Source organism: Pogona vitticeps, chromosome 9 (assembly GCF_051106095.1).
Source record: "Pogona vitticeps strain Pit_001003342236 chromosome 9, PviZW2.1, whole genome shotgun sequence".
NCBI classification, from domain to species: Eukaryota; Metazoa; Chordata; class Lepidosauria; order Squamata; family Agamidae; genus Pogona; species Pogona vitticeps.
The window spans coordinates 2,940,988-2,967,848 of NC_135791.1; the positions used below are offsets into that span (position 1 = coordinate 2,940,988).

General features: G+C 48.6%; 1 protein-coding gene across 1 annotated transcript in view; it reads right to left on the reverse strand.

Moving 5' to 3' along the window:
* Positions 1-923: 923 nt before the first annotated feature.
* SMAP2 (small ArfGAP2) overlaps positions 924-26,861 on the reverse strand; it is a 29,659-nt gene continuing 3,721 nt past the window's right edge. Inside the window, exons 2-10 of the mRNA XM_020812937.3 lie at positions 13,493-13,626; positions 11,812-11,897; positions 9,936-10,014; positions 9,011-9,091; positions 7,995-8,073; positions 5,101-5,195; positions 4,592-4,757; positions 3,387-3,706; positions 924-2,468 (exon numbers count right to left, since the gene is read on the reverse strand). Of these exons, the coding sequence (XP_020668596.3) occupies positions 2,343-2,468; positions 3,387-3,706; positions 4,592-4,757; positions 5,101-5,195; positions 7,995-8,073; positions 9,011-9,091; positions 9,936-10,014; positions 11,812-11,897; positions 13,493-13,626 (1,166 nt within the window). The 3' untranslated portion in view covers positions 924-2,342. The remainder of the gene's footprint in view (positions 2,469-3,386; positions 3,707-4,591; positions 4,758-5,100; positions 5,196-7,994; positions 8,074-9,010; positions 9,092-9,935; positions 10,015-11,811; positions 11,898-13,492; positions 13,627-26,861) is intronic.

The following is a 26,861-nucleotide window of genomic DNA, read 5'->3' on the forward strand; positions in this document are numbered from 1 at the left end:
AGGCTGTGATGCACCACCTGCCCCCAGGCTGAACACTCAGAGTTCAAGGTTTTCCATCTGTTGACGTCTATTCCTAAGGCCTTCAGATCCCGCTTGCAGATCTCCTTGTATCGCAGCTGTAGTCTCGCTCTGGGGCGATTTCCCTGCACTAATTTTCCATACAGATCTTTCGGAATCCGACCATCAGCCATTCTCACGACATGCCTGAGCCAACGTAGACGTCGCTGTTTCAGTAATGTATACATGCTAAAAATTCCATCTCAATCTACGTAGGTCTACTCTATTTGGAACTTTGTCCTGCCAGGTGATACCAAAAATCTGTCGGAGGCAACGCATGTGGAAGGTGTCCAGCTTCCTCTCCTGCCATGCACAAAGGGTCCAGGACTCACTGCAGGACAGGAGTGTGCTCAGGACACAGGCTCTATAGACCTGGATCCTGGTATAGTGTCTGGAAAAGTGTGTCCGGGGAACATTTCCAGCAACTGGCTTTTGTTACCTATGTTCAAATTTCATCTTGAATAGCACCCAGCAGATGCCCCTCACCTCCGCTGGGTAGGCAGATAACCATACCACTGCAGGCAAAACACCGGGGAGCACCCTCAACAGCTGATGTACAAAGAGGCTTTAGCAATTCAGTGTGAACCTTTAATAAATTGCAGAGGAACAGATCAACATTCATAATAGAGGTGGCTCGCTCTTCTCCTAGGAAACCCAGTGGGGAATCGAACCCCCCACCCCACCCCACCCCACCTTTGGCTCTGTAACCAGCTATTCCAAACTCACTGAGCTATCCAGCTAGATAATTTTGGACTGCAGCCCCCAGAATTCCCATAGCTGCCTAAGAATTCTGGGAGTTATAACAAATTGCCACACTTTTAACTTTGAACACAATGATCCAAAGATCAGGAGGAAAGAGGGCCGTGTTTCACTGCAATATTTTTATTAAGGAATTTACATATACACAAGGTAAAGTAGACAGTAGATGCCTGGCTTTCAGTGATGCTGACCAAAGTCCTTCAGGTTGGGCGTCCCTCCCTTGTGAAGTGGCGGGGGGGGGGGGAGGAGAGCCAGACCCCCCCATCAATCCCAGGATTTATACTCCATCCTTAAAACTTCCAAGCTGGCAAGTGTTGGTGAGTGTGCATGCCTGCGCATGCACGCCGTTAAACAGAACAGAAAGTGCAAACAAACAAAAAGTGCAAGGAGAAACTCACCACAGAGTTTTGGCCCTTGGTCGAGGAGGAGGAGGAAAGGGGAAAAAGGAAGGAAATGATAAGGAATGATTGTTCAAACATGTTAACACCACAGGTTGGAAGGAGGCAGCAGTGGCTCCCTAAGAGGTGCAGTTTTCCTGGCTGAGCGCCCCTCCTGAATTCCAGAAAAAAAAAACATAATGGGTGTGAATCCCGAGACAGGTCCGAGGAAAGCTGTCTTCCTAGCCGGGACAGAACTACCTCTGGAATGCAGGAGGGGGGGAAATGGAATGTGGAAGTACAAGGAGGGCAATTCAAAAAATAAAAAATAAAGTACTAGGAAAGGAGGAGGTAGAGGAAGGAGAAGGCAATAAAACAGAAATAAGCTCAGAGACCAAACAGGGAGACCAGAACCTTACTGCTGGTTTATGTTTACACGGGGAAAATTGCGCAAGATGGCAACAGATGGCCGCTCAGTATGAAGGTGCTGGCTGCGGTCTGATTCTGCCACCAAAGATTGTAATCAGCGCCTTAATTACTAGCACTGTGATGCTACACAATTTCCCTTGTGCAAGTGTAAACTCACAATAGGATTCTAGCCTTCCACCTTTCTTGTCCAATTTTTTTTACAAAAATAACCAAACAAACCTTCCACCAAAGAGCCTTTGGTGCAGCTGCGACCCAAAGTTGCAAATTCAGAATCGGCTCAGCCATCGTGGCCTCCCGGCACGGCCGCTTTCCAGCGATGGCTCAATCCTGCCCCAAAGGCTGCCACCCGCTGGAGGTCCTTCCTCCCCGCACTGCCAGGAGGACACCCCTGAGGAAGCCAAGACCGCCAAGAGGCCAGCTCGGTCAGTGCCCTTGGGTGGCCGCGCGGGAAAGCAATATTCCACGTAGGCAAAATCTGGCTGAGACCACCAGGAAGGGTGTGTGTGTGTGTGTGTGTGTGTGTGTGTGTGTGTGTGTGTGTGTGTCTGTGTGTGCGTGCGTGTGCGTGTGCGTGTGTGTGCGCGTGTGTGTGTGTAAAACCTATAATAACCTTGGGAAGCAAGTTTAATGAAGAAATGAAAAGCCAACAGGAAAACAGAAGCTGAAAGCAAAAAAAAAAAAAGTGTGTTCTTGGGGAAGAGTGGTCCCAATCCGGAGGCATTATTTCCACACCTGGGAACTGAGGGTTTGGTTCGTTCCTGGAGCCCCTCCTCGACCTGCTGACTCTCCGTAGCCCATCATGCCGTTTGTCCCATAGAAGTTCATCCCAGCCATCTGCTGCGTCATCTGAGGGAGGAGGACGAAGAAGGAGGAGGAAAGAAAAGGCTCAGAAAACCCATTCTCCAATAGGCATGCCTCAAGCCTTCCCTTATGGGGCTGCGTTTTTTCGCCCAGTTTGACCGATTGTGCTGTTTCGGTTTTTTGGCCGAACAGGTTTTCGGCACTTCAAAGCCCTGCCTCCTCTGTTGGGCGCCCACTCAGAGGCAGCGCTCGGAGGAGGCGGGGCAGAGGAGCAAGGGTGCTGCCTAGGAGTGGCTATCCGCCAGAGGAGGTGGGGCTTTCAAGTGCCAAAAACCCGTTTGGCCGCTAAACGAACCAGTACAAACCAACGATCGTTGCCCGTCTTTCTTGGAGAGTGGTCCTAGCTCATTCCCAACTCCAGTTCTGCAGGTGGCACCCCATTTATTTCCCACAGACTTCACAAGAAAATGCTATTCGCGGTCACTTTGAGTCTAAAGGGGAAGCAAAACACAACTAAAACGGAGAACAATCATCCTGGAGGATTCCCCCCCCCCCCTGTTTTGAGCCAAATTTAAAAAAAAAATACGAGTTGGCTCTTACACAAGCTCAGCTATTAGAATAACCAGTTCCAATGTTTTGGGTTGAGGGAGTTTCTCTCCAAAGGCTGTAGAAGAGTTCTCCCAACCGATGCAATCTCTTGTGGAGTTGAGATTGGGACAAACTACTGGTCCGTGCTGGTTTGTTTATTGGCCGAACACACGGCTTCGGTGCTTCAGGATAGGCCCCTGCTAGAGGAGGCGGGGCTTGGAAGTACCTATTCGGCCAACGAACAAACCAGCACGAACTGCCGAACTGGCGGTCCTTGCCCATCTCTGTTCTTGAGCGAAGCTCTCAGTCAACGGAGCAGAAAGAACAGCCGTTGCTCCTGCCCCCCCTCGCGCCCCCCCCGGTGCCACCCCTTACCTGAGCCAGGTTCCATTGGAGCTGCTGGGCCGGCTGCACCCCATACATCGGCTGTGGGACTGGAGCCATGCCGGCCACATAGCCCGGCGGCTGCGCCCCCATCATCCCGTTGGGGAGCCCCAGAACGGCCGTCTGCATTCCGCCGACATAACCTGCGGGGATGGCCATAGGGGTCACCATGCCGGCAGCTCCCGGCTGGGCCATCATTCCAACCGGCGGTGCCATGATGCCACCCATCACGCCGCCCGGTGGCGCCATGCCTGGGAAACTGGGGTAGGCTGCAGGGTACCCCATCTGGGCTGGGGCGATGAACACCGCTCCTGGAGGGAGATGGAAAAGCCGGCGTTAGTGCGGAAGGAGAATCTGGGATACTGTAAAAATGTGGATTAGAGCAAACACTATTTTAATAGCAAAGGTTAGGCATAATATGGTTTCGGTCTCCATTTAGTGGCCAGTTCTGGTAACTTCACCTTTATATATATATATTTCTAATTACTTTTACAGATTTCACAGAAACGAATCACCCACAAATCGGAGGGGGGGGAGAGAGATAGATAGGAAAAGCCCTTCTGGTGAACTGCAGTCTCAATTCAGATACAGGGCTCTCTGAAGTATTTGGGGAGGAACGGAATGAAGACATTCTTTCTTCAAAGAGTTCCTCTCCACTCCCAACTCCAACTCCCACTCCGTACTTAATCCAGTCTTACCGAAAGCGGCATCAGCACGTGATCTAGGGCAGGGGTCCCCAACCTTGGGGGAACCGAGGTGTTCTTGGACTGCAATTCCCAGAAGCCTTCACCCCCAGCTGTGCAGGGCCAGGGCTTCTGGGAGCTGCAGTCTGAGAATGCCCAAGGTTGGGAACCCTTGACCTAGAACATGGAAGAGACTTTGGCCCAAATGCTATTGCGCTGTTACACCTGTGGAAGGCACAGAGCGTAACGCGCAGCAGCCTCTCACTGGCAGCTAATGAGTCCCCATCTGGATTAGGGTGGAGAGAGACACTCTTTTGGTCTAGCCAGATTATTAGCTCACTGCAAACACATTCTCTGCTGGTTCAATGAATCCCTAAATGCTTCTCTCTCTCTCTCTCTCTCTCTCTCTCTCTCTGAAGATGGTTGGGTGGCAGCAAAGACTACTAAGTCACCTTAGCTATGACTAAGTAAGAGGAGCCTTCTCCCATCACTTTTCTGATCTCCGTGGGGTACCTTGTGCAGGGAGCTGCGGGGTCTGGGAGCCATATAAGGAGAGGATCGAATCTTTAGAGAGCTGTTTCTTCCCCGCGTCATCCGCCTTGCCTCCAGGCTCAGGGAAAAGGTTCAGGTTTTCAGGAACGGACCCAGCGCTTCCGGCTGTGGGCATGGAGCCAACCACCTGGGAAGAGAAAGGCACCGTGTTTATCGCCGAAGGCTAGAAAACCGCAAAACTGTGGGGTTCCCCCCCCCCTTTCTCAAAATGCTCAGAACATTTCACATAAAGATCAGTGACACGGCCCCTTTGTCTCCCACTGGACCCTCTGCCCAAAAGGCTCTCTTGAGAATACAAACGCCGATTTCCAATCCTTACAACCGCCCCAAAAAGGCATCCTTAAGGGACAGAAGGAGAAATAAAGCCACTCCCTGGTTCCACCACGGAGATTTCAACCAGAGACACGGAAACAAAGGGGAAGCCCAGAAGCCCAGAGACTCAAGAGCATTTGTCCGACACAAACGCTCACCTTCCTTTCGGATTCCATAGAACTAAACAGGTCAAGGTCCTTCTCCAAACAACTAGTAGATCTACCATTGGGGAGGGTGGTTGACACAGGAACATCTGGAAGAGGGAAACAGGACAGGCGTTAAGAGAGCAGCTGCAAAAAATAAAAGTTGCAAAGGTCCCACCCAGGCAAATGTCAGATGGCCCAAACCCAATGGGGATACACAATACCTTGCTTGCATAACCATCAGGCGGGGAATGTGCAGTTGACCCCCACTGAGCTTCCATCTCACGAAACCTACAAGCCTCCATGTACCTGGGCTCTAATGATTTCTACACCATGGTCATTTAAACCCTTCAAGCTATACAAAAAAATACGTTCAGATGAGGACGAATTCTCTTATTCTCTGCCATGCTCTACCGACATGACTCACTGAGAGAGATATCACGAACAAGGAGATCTCTCAACCCGGTGACTTCCAATTCTTACGCAGTCGTTCCTTTTGGCTCCTGACACCACAACAGGCATTGCTCACACAACTGCAAATGTAACATGGCAACCGCAGTCACAAGGATGAGAATCTTCCGCCTCCTCCCCCCCCCCAATCTGAAAGATAACATTCTTAGTAAGCTAATGTTTGTGCTGTGCGTTATATACAGTGCATGGCAAGAGCATGAAGGCAGCTCCGGCACAATGGCAGAAAGGCAATTCTGTCAGGAGGACGGTTGCTGGGTTTCAGGTCCTCATCCAACCCTCCTTCGGGGCAGGATGCGCTGATCCATTGGCTCCCTTCTAGCTATGCAGTTCCAAGATGATGGTGATGATGGAGAGAGAGAGAGGTGTGTGTGCAGAAGCAGTAACCTCTGCACCCTTAAAAATCATTAAGAAGCAGACACACGGAGATGAACCCCTGCCCCCGCCCCATGGAGGAAAATTTCAAGCATGGCTCGCTGTTTTGATCTGCTGTTCTACAGAGAAAATAAGGATTTTTTTTTAAAAAAAGAAAAACTGCAGTTCAGCCCCTGCACCACGAGGCTTCCCGAGGTGAAATGGCCATTTCTTGGGAGAAAATTTAGCTCTTGATGTTCTTCTTTAGCAGAAGGGCTGGACTGGATGACCCCGTGGGGTCCCTTCCACAGCTGCCTGGTTCTCTCCTAAGGCAAATACCCAAGTCCTGGGAATAGGTGGCAGAGCACTCGACACCCCTCCCACCGAGCCGCCACCGTTCACGGGCTGTCACGTCTCAGCCAACTCTTCATACAGGCCCCGGACCCTCTCTCTGCCTCCCGCTGGATTCAAACCAGGCCTTCTTAGAAAAAGCTGGCCTCTCTTCTGCCTTCCGCCTGCCTTGATCTTCTGCCGCATCATATGCACTCCAGGGCCCTCATCTGCTCATGTGACGGTCATGCAGCTTCCTGCTGAAAAGGGGAAGCGAGATCGCCTTTCCTCATTCGACTCCTCTCCTTCTGAGTCAGGCAAGTTTGATATGCCATTGCAAAACAGGTCCGTTACAAAGCTGAGCTCCAAAGTTGGAAAGCAGTGAACGTGCCCCAAAAAAACTTGGATTTGGCATCATGACCAGGTGGGCGTTCAGTGGGGTTCACTGGGGAAAGGACCGTCTCTGAACCAATTCTACACCAATTCTTCAGCAAAGAATATTCACTCTACCGTTGTTCATTCGGGGTGTCCTGGACTGGCAGGACATCTTGAGAAATTTTCTAAGGGCCAGCAAGATTTCTGCTCTCTAGGGGGGAAGCAAGATTTTTTTTAAAAGGCACTGTTTCTGCCTTCTTATCGTCTTCGTAACTTACCACAAACCGTTTCTCCACAAAGACTGTGTCCTTTTACATTGAGAAGCAAACCAAACACAAAAACACAGTAGAAAAGTACTGGCTGGTTTATTTTTTTTTCCCCCCCAAAGGTAACCCATCTTTCTGATGCTTCTAATCTTTAGAAAGCCATGCAGGACAGCAGCGGCTGCCGCCAGGGCACACAATTTGTGCGACTGGCATTAAAGTGTTACTTTGTGTTGAGCAGGATTAGCCCTGTTCTGTTTTAAGTTGTGCAAAAACCCCATTTCGTTCTCTTCTCTCGTCCAGGGCTTCTCAAGCTGTCTTGCCCTCTTGAGGGGCCAGGAGTTATCTTTGTGTGCAAGGAGAAGATAAATGAAAGAGGACATCCTGGTTTGCCAGGCCCACCCGTCTCCCCAGCTAAGCTTAGAGCAGAGAACAAAACTTCTTAACTGTTACAGAAGTATGACAAGGGAGCCCATGATCTCGGGAGGTGGTGAGCGCTCCAGAGCTATGAAGCCATTCAATAGCAAATTAGACTGCCCTCCGTCGGAGGTGCTTTGATCTGGATTCCTGCCTCAAGCAGGGGGGTTGGGCTCAATGGCTGTAGAGGCCCCTTCGGACTCCATGACTCCATAGCCTCTGAATCCCAGGACACTGGGTTCCGAGCCCATTAACATTTGGGGAATCCCAAGGGGACCTGCCTAACCAAGGGTCCCCAAACATCTGATACACATCTTCTGAGTATGGTGAAGAACGGAGTGGGGAGAACATACAAGAACCCTTCTTGGTCCTCACTGTTTCCCCCTACGCAAGCAGAGAAGCACGCTATCGAGCCTCATCTCGCAGTGGAGATGGTGCACATTAATATCAGCCTCTTTCAGGGAAGCTTGCTTACTTCCCTCCCTGTTCCCAGGTCTGGATTCAAGGGATCCTAGTCTGAAAGCCATCAACTCAGAAAAGGAGCCGCACGGTTCTATAAGTTCCCTTCCAAGCCATGCAAAGAAGGGGCCCTCCTTCTTAGGACTGATCTTTTACAGCAAGCAACCAAGTGACGTCTTCGGCAGAGAGCAAGGGCCAGCAAAACAGTGAGGACCCACCCCCACCCCCAGGCAAGACTCTTACCAAGTCCCAGCAGGTCCATGACAGGTTCAGAAGAACGGGAAGGGCTTTTCCTCTGCTGAGGGTCATCCTTTTTCTGAGGCTGAAAGGGAGAAAAGACGAGAACCTTCACATGGATGCCCCACGGTCCGCCAAAGGCATCATCCGTCCGCAGGAAGTGCCTTTCCCCCAAATCCTTACACCCGAGAAACAGTTTCCTTCTCTGTTTAGACAAAAGAGAAGAAGAACAAAGACTGGAACACATTTTAGGGCCCCCTCTCTTCGTACCGGGAGATCAAAGATCTTTGGGACCCTTCTCTCTCCCAGTTTAAAAACTACAAATAACAGAAGGTCACTACTAGGATTCCTTCCACAGAGACTTAGGGGCGTGTGAATGCATTTGTAATTACTCCTGCAGGCTAGCCACAGTGCCTTGCAAGGACAAACACAGCAGGGGAGAGGCTGGTGCTTAAGACATACACCAGCAGGGCTTTTTCCTTCCAGGAACAAAACGGTCTTTGGGCACGTTCCTTTCACTCAACCCTGGTGAGGCAGGGGTTTTGGCAACGTGATCAACGTCGCTGGCTCCACGGAATGGCATTCAACGCCATTCTGCAGAACCGGCCGAACAAACACGTCCACGAAAGGGGCCGAACTGGGTGGCCGAAGGAAACCCCGGGGGGCCTGTTTCTGCCACAGCTTGTTGCCTTATTTCACTTTGAGTTTCTATACAGCGTCTTGTTTCAGCTCCGACGGCTCCCCATAAAACCTTCTGCTTTTTCATACACCTTCTACATTTTGGAAACAGACAATGTTGGAAAGCAACGGGAGGCAAATCCACTGAATGAATACATCCCCTTGGGGACGCAAACCAGGATCCAGCCCAATTCCCAACTCAACGAAAGCCAAAACCAATCATCTAATGCTATGGGATACACACACCCCTTGTGTAACCCTCCCACGGCTTTTCCCTGACCACCCCCACCCACCCACCGGGGGGCCCAGAAGAAAAGCACAAACAGCAGGAAGCGTCACCTTACCATTTTCACCTTCTCGAAGATAATGGGTTCCAGTTTTTTTTCGGAGGCCGCCTCCTTCCTCCATTTGTTATCCTTTTCTCTCTGTTAACATAATCAAATTAAGCGGTGAGAGGAGACACCCCGCGGAAGGGAATTCTTTCCTCTGCCCAGGTGGAAAATAGTCCTTAGCAGACGTTCCCAGGGATGCCCCCCCCCCAGCGGTCCTGTGTGCGCAAGACACTCCCCCCTACAGATGAGGGACCTGGTTCTCCGCCTGGTGTCAGGCAGAACTACGAAATGGGGTCGGTGTCTATTCCCTTTATCTGCTTTCAACTGGCAGAAAATGCAGGTGTGGAGCAGCTACTACCCCCGGCTAGGGAAGAAAGGCAAAAGGCTCAGATTACAGCCTGAAAGTGGAGTTGTTGCCAAGACTAGCCTGGGCAAAGAGACCATTTCAGCTGAAATGTGGGTGCAGGCATGGTTTTTAGAGAGTGGATATGGGAGAGGAAACCCTTGGGACTTTCTGCCACAGAAAGATAGCCTCATAGGAGAAGACTCCCATGCCCAAAATTAGAAGTCCAGGTCATTAACCGTTTGGAGCGTTTCTGTTTGCACGGCAGAGCTCATCCAAACGACTGTATGACAATATGGAAGGGGAGGCATCGCACCAGGAGGCCGGAATTCAAATCCTGCCACCTCTGCCGGGGCAGACACTTTTCTGCCTGCAGCTGCAGGCACACTGGTGGACCAGCCGGGCCCCTTCCACTGTGTAGGGTCTACAGCCCTTACCATCCTTAGCCAGCTGAGGATGATGGGACCTATTGTCCATGGAAGGTGCCATGAGGTGGAAAAGTTGCCTCACCGCTAATTAGAATGGCTGGGCAAGAGGGGACACCAGACACTGGATAAAAAGCAAAGAAATGTTCTCATCCGTTTTAACACCCACCCGTAACGCATTGATGTCGAGGCTTCTGTCTATGTACTTTTTCTTCTCGTATTTGTCCCTGATAAAGCCTTCCACTGCTCTGTGCGGGACGCCGGTTAAGGAGGAACCAACCAGGGGAAGGAATCTCCTGCACAGCATTGCCAGGATGCATGTAGCCAATTCTAGCCTAAGAGATAATCAGATCATGATAGAATCCGACCCTGGTTTCCCCCCATTGTTACGTCTGGATAAACAAGACAAGCGGAGATCTTCGACCAAGATCCTTCTGCAGCACTAACCAGGCCAGTTCAGCAACAGCATCATTCTGCAGTATGCTACGGGGCCAGATTCTCGGCTCCACTCCCACGCCTTTCCATCGTTTTTCCTTCCAGCCTACGAACCCATCCAGCAGGCAGTGACGAGGGACTATAAAAGGTGGACCACCTCTACAGCACTTTCCCACACCCCAGGCCTTTTAAATGTTTTGGAGCACATCCTGCCTGCCCATAATGCTGGACGGGACTGTTCAGCGCTGATCAGAGCTGCAGACCAACATATCTGGAGGCCAGCAGCTTAGAAAGGTTTCTCAGGCAGGCAATCTCAAGGCTATGGGAAGTTGGGGGGGGGGGGGGGTGTTGGACACAAAACAGCCCTCCAGATGTGGCTGGACTGAGAATCCCAGAGTCTCTCATGACGCACCGCACTGTCCAGGGTTGATGAGACAACCTGTGCGAGAAGTGGCCTCTGCTTATTTTATTTTATTTGAATCCCACCTTTCTGCCTTAGTGGTCCACCGGATGCAGCCAATCCTCCGTGGCGCTTACGCACAACCTCAATCCTAAAGCCCTGCCCTTGAATCGTGCTTCTGAAAAAGCCTGAAATTGTGGAGGAAAGAGACAATCTGGAACTACGTGGCAGAAGGCACAGAGACTGGAATGGAAAAGGAACTAGGTCAGTTGCTGCAGCGAAGGGAAGAATATCAATGGCTGGAATCCCGGAAGGAAGAAAGGTGGGATATAAATAAAATATTATGGAATGTTATGGGGCAAAGATTCTGCGCTAGAGGAAGAAAAAGTGAGGGCTTGAGTCAGAGAGAGGAGGGCTGCTAGGAAATGGACCTTCATCAAAAAATTCGAACATCAAAAGCAAAGCGTGCTGCTTATCGACCACCCCCACGGCGCTTTTAAGCACTCTCGGGGCAGTTGACAATTTAATTATGCAGGCTACTCATTGCCCCACTCACCACACACCCAGTGAGCTGAGTACTTAAAGGATGGAAGTTTGAGTCAACCTGTTAGAATCGAACTTGGGTCCTGAGCAGAGTCTTGACTGCAGGACTGCAGTTTAACCAGGGTGCCACAAGTCTCCGTTAACGACCAAAAAAAGCCAGACCCTGGCCCATTTGATTCAAAAGTTGACTCGACGAAGCTCAGTGGGACCTACGACCGTGGAAACAGGCATGAGGTTTCAGTGCAGACACATTAACACCCAAGAGAGAGAAACGACCGGAGCGAACGAAGCTCCCTCTTGTGTTTTACTGATGTTGCACTGAAGGTCTCCATTGACTTACGAGAAGACACGACACTGCCCTTCTCCACCTGTCTGGGTTTACAACTTTTGAGTTTTGCCTTGAGCCATCGCCCCTTTCCCCGTTCAACCTTAAAGGGCCTCGGTTTCCAAAAGGTGCTGAGGAACAGTGAGGGGCACATAACGATCCAGAGAAAAAGCAGTTCCTCCAGTTAAGTGTGCTCTACTCAGTCCTCTTTCAGGGCCTATGTGGAGTAGATGGGTTCTCTGCAGCCCTTCCGTCCTCCTCCCCCCCCCCCGCCTCCCAGGTTTGATATCAACATGGCAGGTCCCTGCCTTCTCTCGAGAAAGAGAGACAGAGGAAGGATACTGGTCTGTCTGCGGCCGCCTGAAAGAGTCCGGAAGGTAGGCTTCATAGAGGCGATTCGCTTTGCCATTCCCCATCTCCTGCATGCACTGGAGCAGAAACACAAGAGATAAAAACACAGTGTAGGTTTGGAAGACATTTCCCCCCCCCCACCCGGTCTTTCTATCCCCATGGCAATGTCAGAAATTTCACTGCCACGTACAGTAGAAGGAAGAAACTTTCAATAGCTGCCCCACAAAGAGCTGCTTAGGCTCTCCTGGCAATCCTTTCATTTTGACCTGAACAACCTGCACATTTTTGGAGGACCGCCCCCCCAAAAAACAAAACAATGACTGTACTAGACCGATGATGAGAAAGTCACATCTCAAAAGCCTCCTACAGTGATTCCAGAAAAGTGCTGGTGAGGGAGACTTCGCAGTTACTGAGCGCCCTCGGTTTCTGAGAGATCAGCAAAAACAAAAACAACAACAACAACAACAACAACAACAACAACATGTCCTCTCCATAAGAGGATACTGGGTGTTACAATAAATCTGCCATATTTTAAAGATAGCACTTTTTGGATCCCCAAACCTACACCTGTTACTCTAAAGCCTTTGTCTTGCTCTCATGATGGCCTGCTATCTTCCCTTTGCCTTTGCTGCCCTCTTAAACGGGTCAGCCTTCAATAAAATCAAGTGGAGCAGCAAAAAAATGCTACGTGGAATGGGTTCACATTCTCCATTTCACCTCGCAGCCTTGCGACGCAGCCATGGCGATGGCCTGGTTCCACACTTTGCTTGGGTGCAAGGACTGTTTTTTAAAAAATTCTTTACACAGAGCACACAGGCCTACTCGGTCTACTACTTTTACACAAGAAATATCTGCTGTTCAGTTTGCAACCACACCATCACAGATCTGGAACAGAGTGATAACAAGTGAGAAGGAAACTTTGAGTATGTGTGTATTAGTCTTATTGACTCTTGAGAATCGTAGTTGTAGAAGGGGTAGCCGTGTTAATTTATGCAAACATTATAGGTGAAAACAAAATAAAAATACTGACTAAACACACACACAAACCCCATGAGCCCTGATCGGAGATCATGGTAGCAGAAGTCAAACCATACCAGCAGGACCACCGCTGGCCCACCCCTGGGCTAATGGAAAAGTCACGGGAGGGGGGATCATCTGTATCGCTGAGTTAAGCAGGACTGAGGCCAAATCTCCACACAGAGCGTAAGAAAGGAGGTGCCGCATAAGAGACCGTCTGTAGGACAGCAGGTGGGGGAGCATTTGTTTTTAAAGGTAGAAAAGTGAGAACTTTTATATAGAATGGCCTACATTGAGCCCTGGTGGGTAAAAGCAATAAAAATAAGGGCAGACAAGAAGCTTTGTTGAAACAGCAGACGACGTGCAAAATCTATACATGGACAGTACCAGTTCAGATGGGTGCACTTACAGGCACATCTCCCTGCACATATAAAACTAGCATCTCAGGGAGATGGATACAGGTTTGGAGGGGAACTATGGTATGGTGGAGTATTCAAGCTCCAGATTTATCTCCTTATCAGTAGCTTGAGAAAACACTTCCTCCTATTTTCCTCCTTAGTATCAACAGAATGGAAATGAGAAGCCAGCTGGGCAGCCCCCCTTTTCTAAAGGCAGAACACATAACCGTCAAAGCAGACCCCCCCCCATCAGCAACCTGTATCTGTTCTTGCGTCCACTGGTCCAGATTGACCGATTTGACTCGGGAGATGTGGACGCCCAGGTTCCGGTGGATCCCAGCACAACGGATGCAGATGAACACCCCAATATTCCACGAGGCCCATCTTGGTCCTGCAGAAGGATAGGAGGAGAGAAAAGAGGGTTACAGAAGAGGTGGCGAGCCTCCGGCTCTAGCGGTCCTGGGAGGAGGTCTGAAAAGGTACAGCAAGCCAAAGAGGGGCTGAAGAGTTCACACCTACAAGGCGGGTCTAGAAAGGCAGAGGAGGAGGAAACCAATGATCACAGCCATGCTGGGGCACCAAGGGACGAGGGAACCATCTAACCCATGCTTCCTGTTCTCGAACAGGTAAGGTTGGTGGGAGGCAGGGCAGAAGAGAAGAAAGAGGCAGGCAGGAAAGGCAGCTGTTTTTTCACACACACACACACACACACACACACACACACACACACACACACACACACACACACACACACACACACACACACACACACACACACACACACACACACACACACACACACACACACACACACACACACACACACCTCTTTGTTTTAGCAGGTCCAAAATCTGTATATCAGAAATCCTTCCCCACTCCCTACTCATCCACATCGGGGCCACTGTTATTGTTGCTAGAACCAACTCGAGTAGACCTCCATTGATTCAAAGGGACATATTTAAGCCCTGGCTTCCCATCCAGCAACTGGGCAGAGGTGGGTTTACTCTCCATAGGGATCAGCAAGAGGATGTTGGTCATGCTGTTTGGAGCACCAGTTCAGAGCAAGAAACCCTACTCTTAAGTAAAAGCAAGACTAGAAGAGACACCTTTTCCCACCACCAAATGGAAATGGGGCTTCAATTTACAGGCAAGGCTTTCTTCTCTCGCTCTCCTTTTCAGTTATGAAGGCAAGACAAGGAGGTAAAGCAAAGAAAGCCAACATCGGATTGTAAAGGGGGGGGTGTTTATTTCCTCCTCCCCCCTCCATCTCCCTACAGATTGATTATTTAGACATGTGTGGAGCTTTTTGTCATTAATGGTAACGTCACTCATCGTGAGGACTTCTCCCCATGCAAGCCAGGACGGAACGGCAGTGCAGAGTGAAAATGGAGCATCACTCACACGGCTCCCTCCTCTTGAAACGGAACAATCACCTGCGCTAAGGCCGGCCCAGGTGAGCCACGTGAGGCCACATCTTGACTGCTCGCTTGCTCTGCACTGCCAGACCCAAAGAGACAGAAGCTCGGCAAGCCTTTCAGGTCCACAAAACCAGCAGGGCCACTGGTCCAGCCTCGCCCCACCTCGTCTTCTCCAGATGATATTGGGCAATGACTCCCATGTAGGGATGGGTGAGAAATGGGACAAGTCAAGGCATTTGGGGTGTTGCTAGATATCTTGAGGTCCTTAAACCCAAATTTACCCCCTTTGCAACTCCAGCAACGGAACACTATTTGCTACTGGGGATCCTTTATTGGACAACGTGCATACATTTGAAGAACTACTGTGAGTAGCTAGAAACAGCCCACATTGGCATCTCACACTCATACCTTATGTATTTATATGTATGAATCGTAAGAAAGACGCTGCCCTACCTTTCCGAGGCCTCGTTTAAGAACACAAGAAAGTGTCAGAAACAGTCATGAACAAAGGCTTCCTATTGTAAGCGGAGAATTTGGACCTCAAAGAAAACCCAGCAGGTTCAGGACAGAGATCCCTAGGTGTGGATACACGTGGTTTCCACGCCTCTTGAATCTTCGCCCCTACCTCTGGCACCGCTTTTCGGCACTGTCTGGGTAATCTCAGCCCCTCCCCAGGCAAGCAGAGTCAATCTGCTCCGTGAGAAGCCCCCAAAACTTCACAGGTCGGAAGTGGAAGGACCTGAACGAAAGACCCAGATAGACCGAGTGCTGGCATTTTTATTTTTAGCTCTGACAGTTAACCAGGAATCATCTCGGGTGAAGCCGAAAGCCCGTGTTATATTTAGCCAAGGCAGGTTGAAAGGGATTAGGCTTCTAGATAAAACCCTCCTCTACCTTCGGAGTTCGCCTCGAGAGACGCCAGGGCAGTTCCAGACTTGAAGCCCGTCTCTCCCACCTCAACCGCCTTCGCCCTGTCGCAGGGAAAAGAGATGCAAAGTCGCCAGACTTGATGTCAAGTTCAGCTGTGCCGATGACTCAACTTGGAGTTGTTTGTTTGTTTATTTCAATGACTAAGAGGCGATTCGACACTCGGAATCTTTTTTTTTTCTGGGGGAAAAGGTTTGTTTTTAATAGGGACTCTGACATGGGACTTGGAACCAAAGACTCAGGGCTCGGACCAAAATTTTGCCAAAATTCCTGCCCTGTTATTACATTTCATCAAAGACGGGAACACGAATCCAATTAAGTATTCTGAGCTAGCCAGATACATCCCTATTTCATCCCACCGCGTCTATGCATCGTTTACGACATCAGATCACTATTTATTCCGCATTTTTTACGATGCAAATGCTTGTGATTATTTTCTAAGTGCCCCCTCAAATTCAAGCACTGGCCTTCTTGCAGGGATAAAGTGCAAATCCTTAATGGATAATCTTTGCAGATACGCTCCGTCCTCCTTTACTGACTTTTTTTTCTTTCTTTTCTATTCCATATTTCCATTAAGCTCTCCATTTTCAGAGGAGATACGGCGCTGAAGAACACAAAGATTTAAGGTCAGCAATCCGGATAATACAGGTTTCTTTTTGAAAGAAAGAAAGAAAGCTAGCTCAGAGGAGTCTGCTAGCTGCTTAACCCATCATTTTCCTGTCACTCAACAGTTTATCTCGATCCATCACCCACCATGGTGATGGAGGCAGATATGGGTTTCTCTGAGCTTTCCCCCAAAGTTTTAAGTGGGGAAATAAATGGCAAGACAGGGAACCTGACTTCCCAGGGTAGCTTCCAGTGTTGCTTTTAAATTTTTTAAAAAATGGCAAAACATATTACCAGCTGTTTTCCAGGGCATCATCCGGTTTGGAGCTTATGCCTTATGCATTTAACCTGCATTCCTTCACTCAAAAAGAGAGGTGGAAGATTGTGAGAGAGGAAGAAGCTGTGGCATTGAGAATGACAAGACCACCACCATCATCCTCTTTAGGCTTTTGTTTCTGCTATTTCAAAAGCCGAACTAAATTGCTATTGAAAACAAAAAGATCTGCATTTCAGTTTAAATATTTTTGTTGGGGTTTTTTTTGTTTTATTTTTATTTTATTTTGCTGGAAAGGGCTCGGAGGAGAGGTGGGAAAGGGTAAGGGCTTCTCAAAACCAGAAAAGCGGGGCAGGATGCCAAGAAGTTTAGAAACCCTCTCTGCCTTAAAGATGAGCAAAGGTTAACAATTCTACTATTACGCAGAACACTGCTGGCGGAGGGGAGGGTTAGCTCTCCCACTTTACAGTCTCATCGGCCCAGAGGTGTTAAATCAGCCCTGTTTTTCCAGGGCAAGAAACCGAGGAAAAGAACACACTACAGTGATACCTTCTGAGTGTGACAAATCCCAAAGGCCTTCTTAAGTGAGATGTACTCCTCATGTAGGCTGTGGAAAGAGACATTAAATGAGGGTTCGCCCCCACGCTTTTTTTAACTGCGTAAAACTGTCTATTACTTCTATTTACAGACCATTATCCCTCTCATAGGGGAGGTGCCATGACTGCATTTCTGAATTTCAAACTGGGAAGACAACCAGCTAATTCATCTTCTTCACCGGAAAGGTCCTCTGGGAGGTAGGTCATGGTTCATGGAGGGCTCCCGACCAGGTCTTCCTCCCCTGCCACGGCATCCACCAATCTGATGCCCTCCAGACCTGCTGGACTAGAACTCTGCCCGCGAGCAAAATGAAATCGGAGCCCACGGCATCTGTAGGGCACGAGGTGGAGGGGAGGCTAAGCTATAAAGAAAACCCCATAGCTGTACATGGACTGTTTCTAACGCCGTTGAGGAATCATGGCCAAGCACCCAAGCATGGCGATGGGAAGGACCTCATCAAGAGACATTGACACAACTCTGTAACGTGACTCTTCAAGCGTCCTGGTTCAACTCTCCACTAGTCACGATCCTTTTTGGGGGTGATACAGGGTTCCTTGTGATCTCTCAGGCTACCCTACCTCACAGTTATTGCAAAGACAAAAATTGGTAAGAGGGAGAACGAGGCATAAACCCAAGGAGGCAAAGACATAAACACAAAACACACCACCTCAGCTTTTTTCTTTTTCTTTTTCGGACTGCGCTGCAGTGCCACAGCTATTTAAATTCATCTCACTGGTTCGAGGAAGGCTTGAACCTCACAACGCAAGATTTCATGTTGGCTTCCATCAGCGGCCAACCCGGTTCCATCTCAAGAGCCAGTAATATTCATGCTTCAGATCAACAAGTGGGTTTTGTGAAGGCGTTCTGACATTCTCCCAAAAGCATTTCATAAAGCCGTCGCTATGGCAACGAACCGTGGTAGGTCTCTCTCTTTTCTTTCAATTTAAATGGGAAGTTTGGTTTTCTGCAGAAAGAAGCTACCTGTCTCACACCACAAATTGAAAAGGTCCCAACTTCACAACAGAATCCCGAGGGCTTCCAAATCACCATAGTCAATTCCTTAGTTCTAAATCAAGTGTCTTGATTGACACCCCTCCATTTGCCCCCCCCCCAAAAAATGAAAACCTAATTTGAGATGACTTGCCAACAGTATCCGGAACCAAGAATCAGCTGACATTTACCATTGTTTCTAAAGATCTCTGTCCATATTACAAAAGCTATGCCCGATCTTACAAACTTCTTCAGTCACTAGCTTGGCTTTCTCCTCAATCAATTTGCTCCACTGCCTATGTGTTCCTAACGAACTACCTGGATAAGTCAGAGGTTTAGGTCTCCTAACACTGCAGTTCCAAAATGATTCTACTATAGACAGGAGAAGCTTCAGAAGATGATCAGCGGGGCATCTGCTTAGATCAAATTAGGCAGCTGTGCAAGAGGATTTCGGCCATGGATTTTGAGTATTTTGCCGCCTGCCTTTCTGACCAAGCTGCCTATATCCAGAAAGCAAGCGAGCAGCAAACAAGGGGCTGAAACAATTATAAAATTAAGCAGTGGCCCAAATCCTATTAACTGTTTATGCCAGGGTAACACAATCGGAGGGAATCTTGTTGGCAGGCTGGCTCAGGTTAAGAAGCCGGCCAAGGCATTTGCTAACTTCTTAATTTATAGCAATCTGCCAGTAAGGTTCATGCCAATTGCATTATGCCCGCAGGCCATCACAAGTAGGGTTTTGTGGATGGCCTCCAGCTGCTGGTGGTTCAAATGTAGCCTTGAGGAACCTGAGGCTTTGTTTTGGCATCAGCAAATAAATGTGTGCTAATTGAAATAACAACCATAATTGCAAGCTGGTGAACCTAAATCTGTCCTTACAAGTATTATACATATACATGTACAATGGTATAAAATAAAAAGATGATGCATAACAGCAAAAAAAATCAATCTACAATTGTTTAAAACAGCAAACAACAGATTCCAAATTTAAAAGGAAGTGCCTGTTACTCAGAGGCTGAAAAACAGTGGTGGAAAACTTAACCACCACTACCTTAACCTAGAAATCCAAACCGAATGTGTAAGAGTCCTGAAATATTTATTTAGGTCTGTGCAGTGCTAGGATCTAGAAGCTTGCTGACAGCTCCCGGAGGTGGTGGAAAGGTATGCTTCACAGAGTCCGAAATATTCTTTTTAGCATCACTCCTAAGAAGTATTCCGTATTACGAGAGATGAGGAAAGGCTATAGTGAAATATCAGAAACTCTGCCCCATTCACAAGGATAAAAGTCTTCGAATCTAGTTGGCGGTTGCTGTAAAGGGGCCGGGTTTCAGAGAGGGAAAGTGACCACAAGACACTGGAACAAGCAGGAGAAAAGGGACAGGGGTAAAACCAGAGGAAAAGTCAGAGGGGCCACCTTAAACTGACGAGCAGAAACAGTAGAAGTTGCAGTGATCAGCGAGCGAGGGGGCTGCGCTTTAGGAAGAACCTGGAGGTCTTGTCCCCAGTGGGTCTGGACGCAAAAGAACGTGGAGGAAAGACTGGGAAGTGGATCTGGAAGCAGAAGAGTTTGGGAGAGGGGAAGACATCAGATACAAATGCGTAGTATGTTCAGTTTAGGGTGAGAGAGAGAGATGCTTAGGAACTCCCCTTTTAGCCTGACAAACGGTCCCCAGCATCTTTATTATGCAGCCATTGATCCAAATTCACAGATTAGATTCTAGAGAAGCAGTCCAAAAATAACCTCTTTTTTTCTGTAGGGTGGGCTGCCGGTAGTTCCCATGTCCCGGTCTCCATAAAAACAAAATAGCGCCTCTGAAAAACACAGGGACTTCCGAGGATACCCCAAACCAACTTTACCTGCCACAAAACGTGAGTACATACTGAGGTGCGGGCAGCCCTCCGGAGCAGCCCCGAATACCAAGAATGGGTGAAAGGCAGTTTCCATTGATTTTGAGTGCAAAGTAGCCCAGTTCTTAAAAGGATCAGAATTCCTGCCAACATAATCCCAATTTTTGTAAATTATGCAAATGAACAAGAAATGGGCACAAACCACTGGTTTGTGGGTTGGTTTTTTGGTCGAACATGTGTTCAGCGGTTCCCAGCCCTGCCTCCCCCAGCAACCAACCAACTCAAAGCCAGCACCCAAGGGAGGCAGGGCAGGGAAACCAGGGTGCTGTCTCTTGAGTGGGCACCTGCCAAAGGAGGCAGGGCTGGGAACTACCAAACACCTGTTTGTTCGAAGGATGAACCAGCACGAACTGCCGAACCAGCGCTTTGTTGCCCATCTCTAAAATGATCCACAGTCCGTGAGCCACAAAAGCTACGGACTTTGTAACACAGATTGCTACAGCAGCCAGAATCTTCCCTTAAAAAATTCCCGTCTTTAGTTTCATCTCGGAAAACAGAATTGTGCCGCCAGTTCCCCAGTTGGACTTTCCCCCAAGCTCTTACAAAATGACAGTACGCAGGCCGCTGTGCAATTTAAGCAGTTCTGTTTCTTTTTTAACTGGTGCAGTGCTGAACCTTTGTGGAAAAGGGAGCCGTTTGAAGCAATTTCCCTGGCCTGAAAAAAAAGGAGAAATAATTTCTAACATATAAACAGCGCTCTCTCCAAACAGCATTGAACAGCCGGGCTTCGCTTTACCAGCAGGCGCTTGGAATGACCTCCCACCCCCCAAAAAAACCACAAGCAATTTCATCATTTTTTCCCCTGCAAAGTCACAGGAAGTCAACGCAACAGGATCCTCTGAGAAAGGCAGTGTTGGCCGCAAGCCACTGAGCAACACACAGGAAGCAGAGTGAGTTGGAAAACTGGTAGATATGTTTATAGCCTGAAAAACTTAACAGCCTGTGTGTCTCACAGATGAGGAGCACACGGTCCTCCAGACACTGCAGGACTACAATTCCCAATATGCCCCACTGACTAGGCCTGCTAAAGGTTAACAAGGAAGGGCAATTCAACAATACCTGTTTGGCCACATCTTTCCCCTATCCTAGCTCTATTTGCCAAAGTTCCAGAAATAACTGCTATCAACTGGGACAATGTGTGTGTGTGTGTTTAGTCGTTTAGTCGTGTCCGACTCTTCGTGACCCCATGGACCAGAGCACGCCAGGCCCTCCTGTCTTCTACTGCCTCCCGGAGTTGTGTCAGGTTCATGTTGGTTGCTTCGCAGACACTGTCCAGCCATCTCATCCTCGGTCGTCCCCTTCTCCTCTTGCCATCACACCTTCCTAACATCAAGGTTTTTTCCAAGGACTCTTTTCTTCTCATGAGATGGCCAAAGTACTGGAGCCTCAGCTTCAGGATCTGTCCTTCAAGTGAGCATTCAGGGTTGATTTCCTTTAGAACTGATAGGTTTGTTCTTCTTGCAGTCCAGGGGATTCTCAAGAGCCTCCTCCAGCACCACAATTCAAAGGCATGAATCAATTTCTTTGTTTACAGTGATACCGTTTCACGTTTCAACCAGAGTAAACACACCACTATGGACTGCAAAATAACCAGCACTTCCTCATGCACTCTCTGACTGTGACATTTTAAAAGGCACAGCAGCGAACCATCTTGTTTAAGTTACATTTCTGCATTAAGGCTGCCGGCTTGGAAATAAACGATCAAGGGCAATCGGTGTGAGATGTAACATGGAGATTTAAGCCCCAATTTCAGAACCGAAGTTGGCTTTCCTCTACACAATGCCCATTCTATGCAGATAGAGAGTATACATATGTGACACCAACTGGAGCACAGCTGCAAAAGTTACTTTCACCTACAGCTCCCAGAATCTCTCAGCTAGCCAGCAAGATCACTGGGGAAAGTTGTAGTCTCAGAAAGGAACTTAAATTGCCTGGTGTAGAGCTTGTTTGAGCATCGTTGTCGTTACATGGAGCTGTACCCCACCTCTAAGCACTGAAACCCAGACATAAAGCAGCTTCTTTTATAGCCATTCCGGTCCTGCAAAGCAATTCTTCCGCTCAACCTCCTGCACTGAGGTTGCCACCCAAGTATTTGCGCTGCCTGACACACCAGCTAGAAGGTGTCTTGAGTTCAAGAGCTCAGCAGAGCCTACCTCGTAGGATGCACACTGAATGTGCCAGAAACAGGACAGACACAGAAAATAAAACCTCTACCTGGAAGGTTTTGTATGTTTCAGGTTTCTCTAGTTTGAAGACAAAGCGGTGGATGTACCTTTAGCCAAGCCACTGAAATCTCATCAAGAGAAGGTAACTTTGGGACTCCACAGGGACTGGGCGCGAGACAGAAAAAGCACAGAAGTTCCTCCTGCCCCCTTTGGTCAGATGTGTGGGTCAGGGTTTCCCTGCTCAAACCGAATCCCAACATAGGGGGGTGGGTTGCAGAATCATCTCAGGGATGGCAGGTTTCACATCTGGCAGTACAGATCAGTCCTGAACCCTGTTAAGACACAGGATTTGCCTGCAACAAGGAAACATCTGGACATGGATTTTGGAACTTTTATGTCTCTTCTGCTCCCATTCTCCTGGGGAAGGCTCCGCAGAGTCACAAGCTGGCTTCTGCTTGTGAGATTGCAGAGGTGTGACAAAGATAAAACCCACCCATGTCTTCGGATTCTGTACAAGGACCACACAGCTTTTCTTTCTTTGCCGGCGAGGCGGTTCCATGAGTTTGAAGGGAGGAAACACACCAGGACCGGGTGGAGAGCCTGCTTCCCATTTAGAAGAAGGGCTTGATCAGCCAGGTAAGTTACGCCAACGAAAGGATGACCACCGGTCATGTATGACAGCACACCAAAACCAGGCAGGTGACACTGGACATTTTTCAGTGTCTGTCAACTGGTCTGGATATTTTAGTACAAACATGACAACGTGGAATACAAAGCAGGAGTATGCTTGAAGCAGAGATGGGATGATCAGCTCGGCGCCGAGGAAAAGAAATGAAACATTGGCTGAAAGTCAGGGAAGCAGGAATAAAGAGCCACTCAAGTGAACAGGCGGCGGGAGAGGGAGGTGACTGGCAACCTTTTAAATCTGCAGCACGTCCACTGGGGGAAAGGCCAGGAGCAGATGCTGGCACTATGTGCTGGAGGCATCCAATGTGTGCTGCAATGCTCAAGCAGCGCCTGCAGGCAGCCAACGTGTTCGACAGTAGCTAAGTCTCCGGAGCCCCAAGAACAGAGGCGCTCCTGAGGAATCCCAAAGCATAGGTAGGGGACACCTTTCTTAGATCAAGAGGGGGGAGAGAACCACCACCCACCCAAAAATGCTAGTTCTCGACCCAAACAAGTCTTCAGAGAGCTGGGCACCACTGTGTTGTGGATGGCGCAGAAATAACATATGGAAGTTCCAGAAATAATGGCAGATGTCCACGCCAAGTCTCTTCCTTAAAAATCGGTTCCAAAAATGCAGGCGATAATCGCCAGCCAGGAGTGTAGGCTTCAGACTGCCTTTTATTTAAGCCCTTTTGTTGTGAACCTCTGGATATTGAGCCTGTGATGGCCTGCACTAGAATAGATTCCACTCCAGGTGAGCTAGAACGTAACAGATGTGCAGTTTTGTGGTTTCTGGATTATTGCTCCCAGAATCCTCCAGGCAGCATATCGAAATTTAATGAAATAATGCTGACGCCGCCCCCACTTAATGCCTGCATGATGGTGGTGCATTTGACTGTTGGATTGGTGGGGAGAGAATTAAGAATCTCATAGATCTGTTTTATATCTGGCTGGATAGCTTAGTGGTTTAGGTCTCTGGTTGTGGAGCCAGAAGTTGGGAGTTCAATTCCACACTGGGCCTCCCGGGAGAAGAGCCAGCCAGGGTAGCCTTGGGCCAGCTGCACAAGAGTCCCAAGGTGTTCCCCAGAAGAAGGGAAGAGGGGAAACCGCTTCTGAGTATTCTCTACTTGGAAAACCCACAAAAGGGCCACCAGAAGTCAGAATTGACTTAACAGGACATAATCATTATTAAATCTGTTTTGGGGGTGGAGAAACACAAATCTGCACCAAGCCTAAAAGAAACTCTGGGAGGTCTTTTAAGGACACCTGCAGGAAGACAAAAAAAAACACCCTCCAGTGTTGTCTTTCTGACCCAGAACTGCTGCAACAACCACAGTCAGAAGCTGGCAGGGCTACTGCTTCCCTCCTTCCAACCAACCCAATCTGCTACGTACTCCTTGCCAAGAAGCTCTCCGCTGTTGTTCAGAACTTCAGCTGTAAGCAAGACACAAAGTATGGAGGCACAGATGCTGGAAAAAGTCCCTCGGATTCTAACACTGAGAATATAAGAACTTGCTCAGAGGAGCACAACACCGGCCCCTCTAGTGTTCTGTTTCCAAAAAAAAAGCCAGTCTGGTACTTCTGGGGAGTGGGAAGGGGGGCTTAGAAACATCATATGCTACAAAGAGACCTTTCCCACATCTGCTAGTAGAACGTGCAATTCAAAGGTATGCTGCCCCTGAACATGGAGTCTCGTTTCCACTGCCCTACCTGTTCCAGAGCCATTCCGGGGCAGAAAGCCTGGTCAGAGCACATGTATTTCCTCTTCCCCTTGATCAGAAAGAGCCCAACGCCTTTTATTCAGCAGAAGCTTCGTTGAGGAGGAGGCACACCAGACCACTAAACGAAGCACAATGGAAGATGGGAGTGCAAGAAGCCGCTGGGGAAGGAGGAGAAAGCCGAAAGCCCGCAGAGTCGGAGAAGGGCCCTTTCCTTACGACCCCCACTGCCAAATGTCCCGACTCAGGACCACTGGCTTGTTTGGCTGGAGGGAGCAATCCTTCCTGGAGCCAAAGTGGCTGGCAGGAGGCAAGGCAGGGAGGATCTCCATCCACCCCATCATCTCGAGGGAAATTTAAATTGAGCACATTTCTAGGGACCTCCAAGCAATTTTCTGCACTCAATTATCTCGCCTGGAGTCATTTCAGTGTCAGAACAAGGCTCGGGAGACCCTTCCGGAGACTGCTCCATTGAAGGCACGGGGAAAATAAAGGCTCCCTTTACACCCATTCCAAGGAGAGAGATCAGTCTGTCACAAACTGGTGTAAGCGGCCTCTTTTTCTCATCCATACCTCCTCCACCAACACCCAGGCCTTAACCTCGCCTTCAGTCATAGGAGGCCTTCCTTTATAATTTCCTTTGGACTCTACCTCGAACTATAAAGTCCACAGGCCTGCCTACTCAAGGTTCATGGCCCAGATCCAGAGGATTTTTCCATGCATCTATATTTTAAACTTCCTTAAGGTTTCTAAAACTATCTAGTCCCAACGATTTTCCAGCTCTGTGCGTGGAACTGTTTGCAAAGATACCCGTAAATTTTAAGGCCATTCTGGAGGGTGTCGGGAGACCACCCACAGTCTACCCAAAGCGCTGGCTTCGGCTGTTGAACTCTGGCATTTATTTTCTGTCCAAAACAGCTGCTGGGGGTGGAGGGAGCAAAAAAGCACGTGAATCAGTCCTTAATAAGACTGCCCACCTGCGGGTTGAGAACCAAATGGTCGATGAGACACCTAAATATATCTGGAGCCCAATCCTGTGTTTTCTGGTCACACTGGGGACCAAGAAACCCACCGCAGGATCTTCCCCCTTCTCATCAACCCTCATCCCCTGCATCTTTTCATCTGCACACCCTCCTTCGCACATGCCCACCACTTTCTAAATACTGCCCTCCATTGTTCTTTTGTCTGGATATTTTGGCGGTTTGGATTCTAAGTGGGGACTGCATGCCATGGTTTATTTTTCATTCCAGTGGCTTGTTTCCACTTCACGTTCCATACATTCACACTGTAAAGGAAGCCTTTAAGAAGGAGAGTCTAGGGAAGGGTCATGAGGAGCAGAACCAAAAGCTAAGCTTGGCTCCCCCCAATACTGTATATACTATTGTGAAAGAATTCCATCTAAGCATGGGAAGACAGCTTCGGTTGGGGTGCATCAGAGACGATAAACCCACAAGGCAAATAGTTGAAGTAAACAAATTCAGAAACAGGAAGCTTTTTCGAATCAGGAAGTGAGCTGGGCTCAAAGGAGACTTGAGTAACATTTTGAATGTGGGACAGCATCAACTTGTGATCTTCAGTATGAATTCTGACTGCCAAGGAATGAATGTAAGAAACTGTCAGCAGACTTCAGATACAAAATGAAATAAGCAAATGCCGCCACCAACCCCAACCCATACTCAGTCATAATCAAGAGTCCATCTAGTCTAGCACCACTTCCAGAGAAGATAAACTCGCAGTATAACTTGGTTATACATAGGTTTTTCAGGCTGTCTGGCCATGTTCTGGAGGTTTTTCTTCCTAACGTTTCGCCAGTCTCAGTGGCCGGCATCTTCACAGGACAGGAGTCAGAACTCTGTTTTCTGGTATAGTGTGTGGGATAGTTGAGTATTTTTAGCTGTGGAATCAGCTTTTTGTCCTTTTCAGGAGATTGGGTGATTATGGTGTTATAGGGTGTTTTTTGTTATGGGTGTATTGTTGTGATAAGGGGGGGAGATGACCTGTCACTGTGATTGATGGGTGTTGTTAGCTAGTCTTTTGTGTGCAGTGAAGATGCCGGCCACCGAGACTGGCGAAACATTAGGAAGAAAAACCTCCAGAACAAAGCCAAACAGCCTGAAAAACCTACAACAACCATTGGATCCCGGCTATGAAAGCCTTCAAGAATACATACCAGCATTACTCTTCCTTATAAAATTAGGCTACTATCATTTTATACATGGAGCAGCCATGGAAGAGAGGTCAGAAACCAGAACACAACTATTGGTGATTTAATTGTAGCAGACCAATGAAAGAACACAACTCCAGTTTTGAAGCCACTAACTTCCAGCTACAATTTGGGATTATCAATCTGTAGGTCG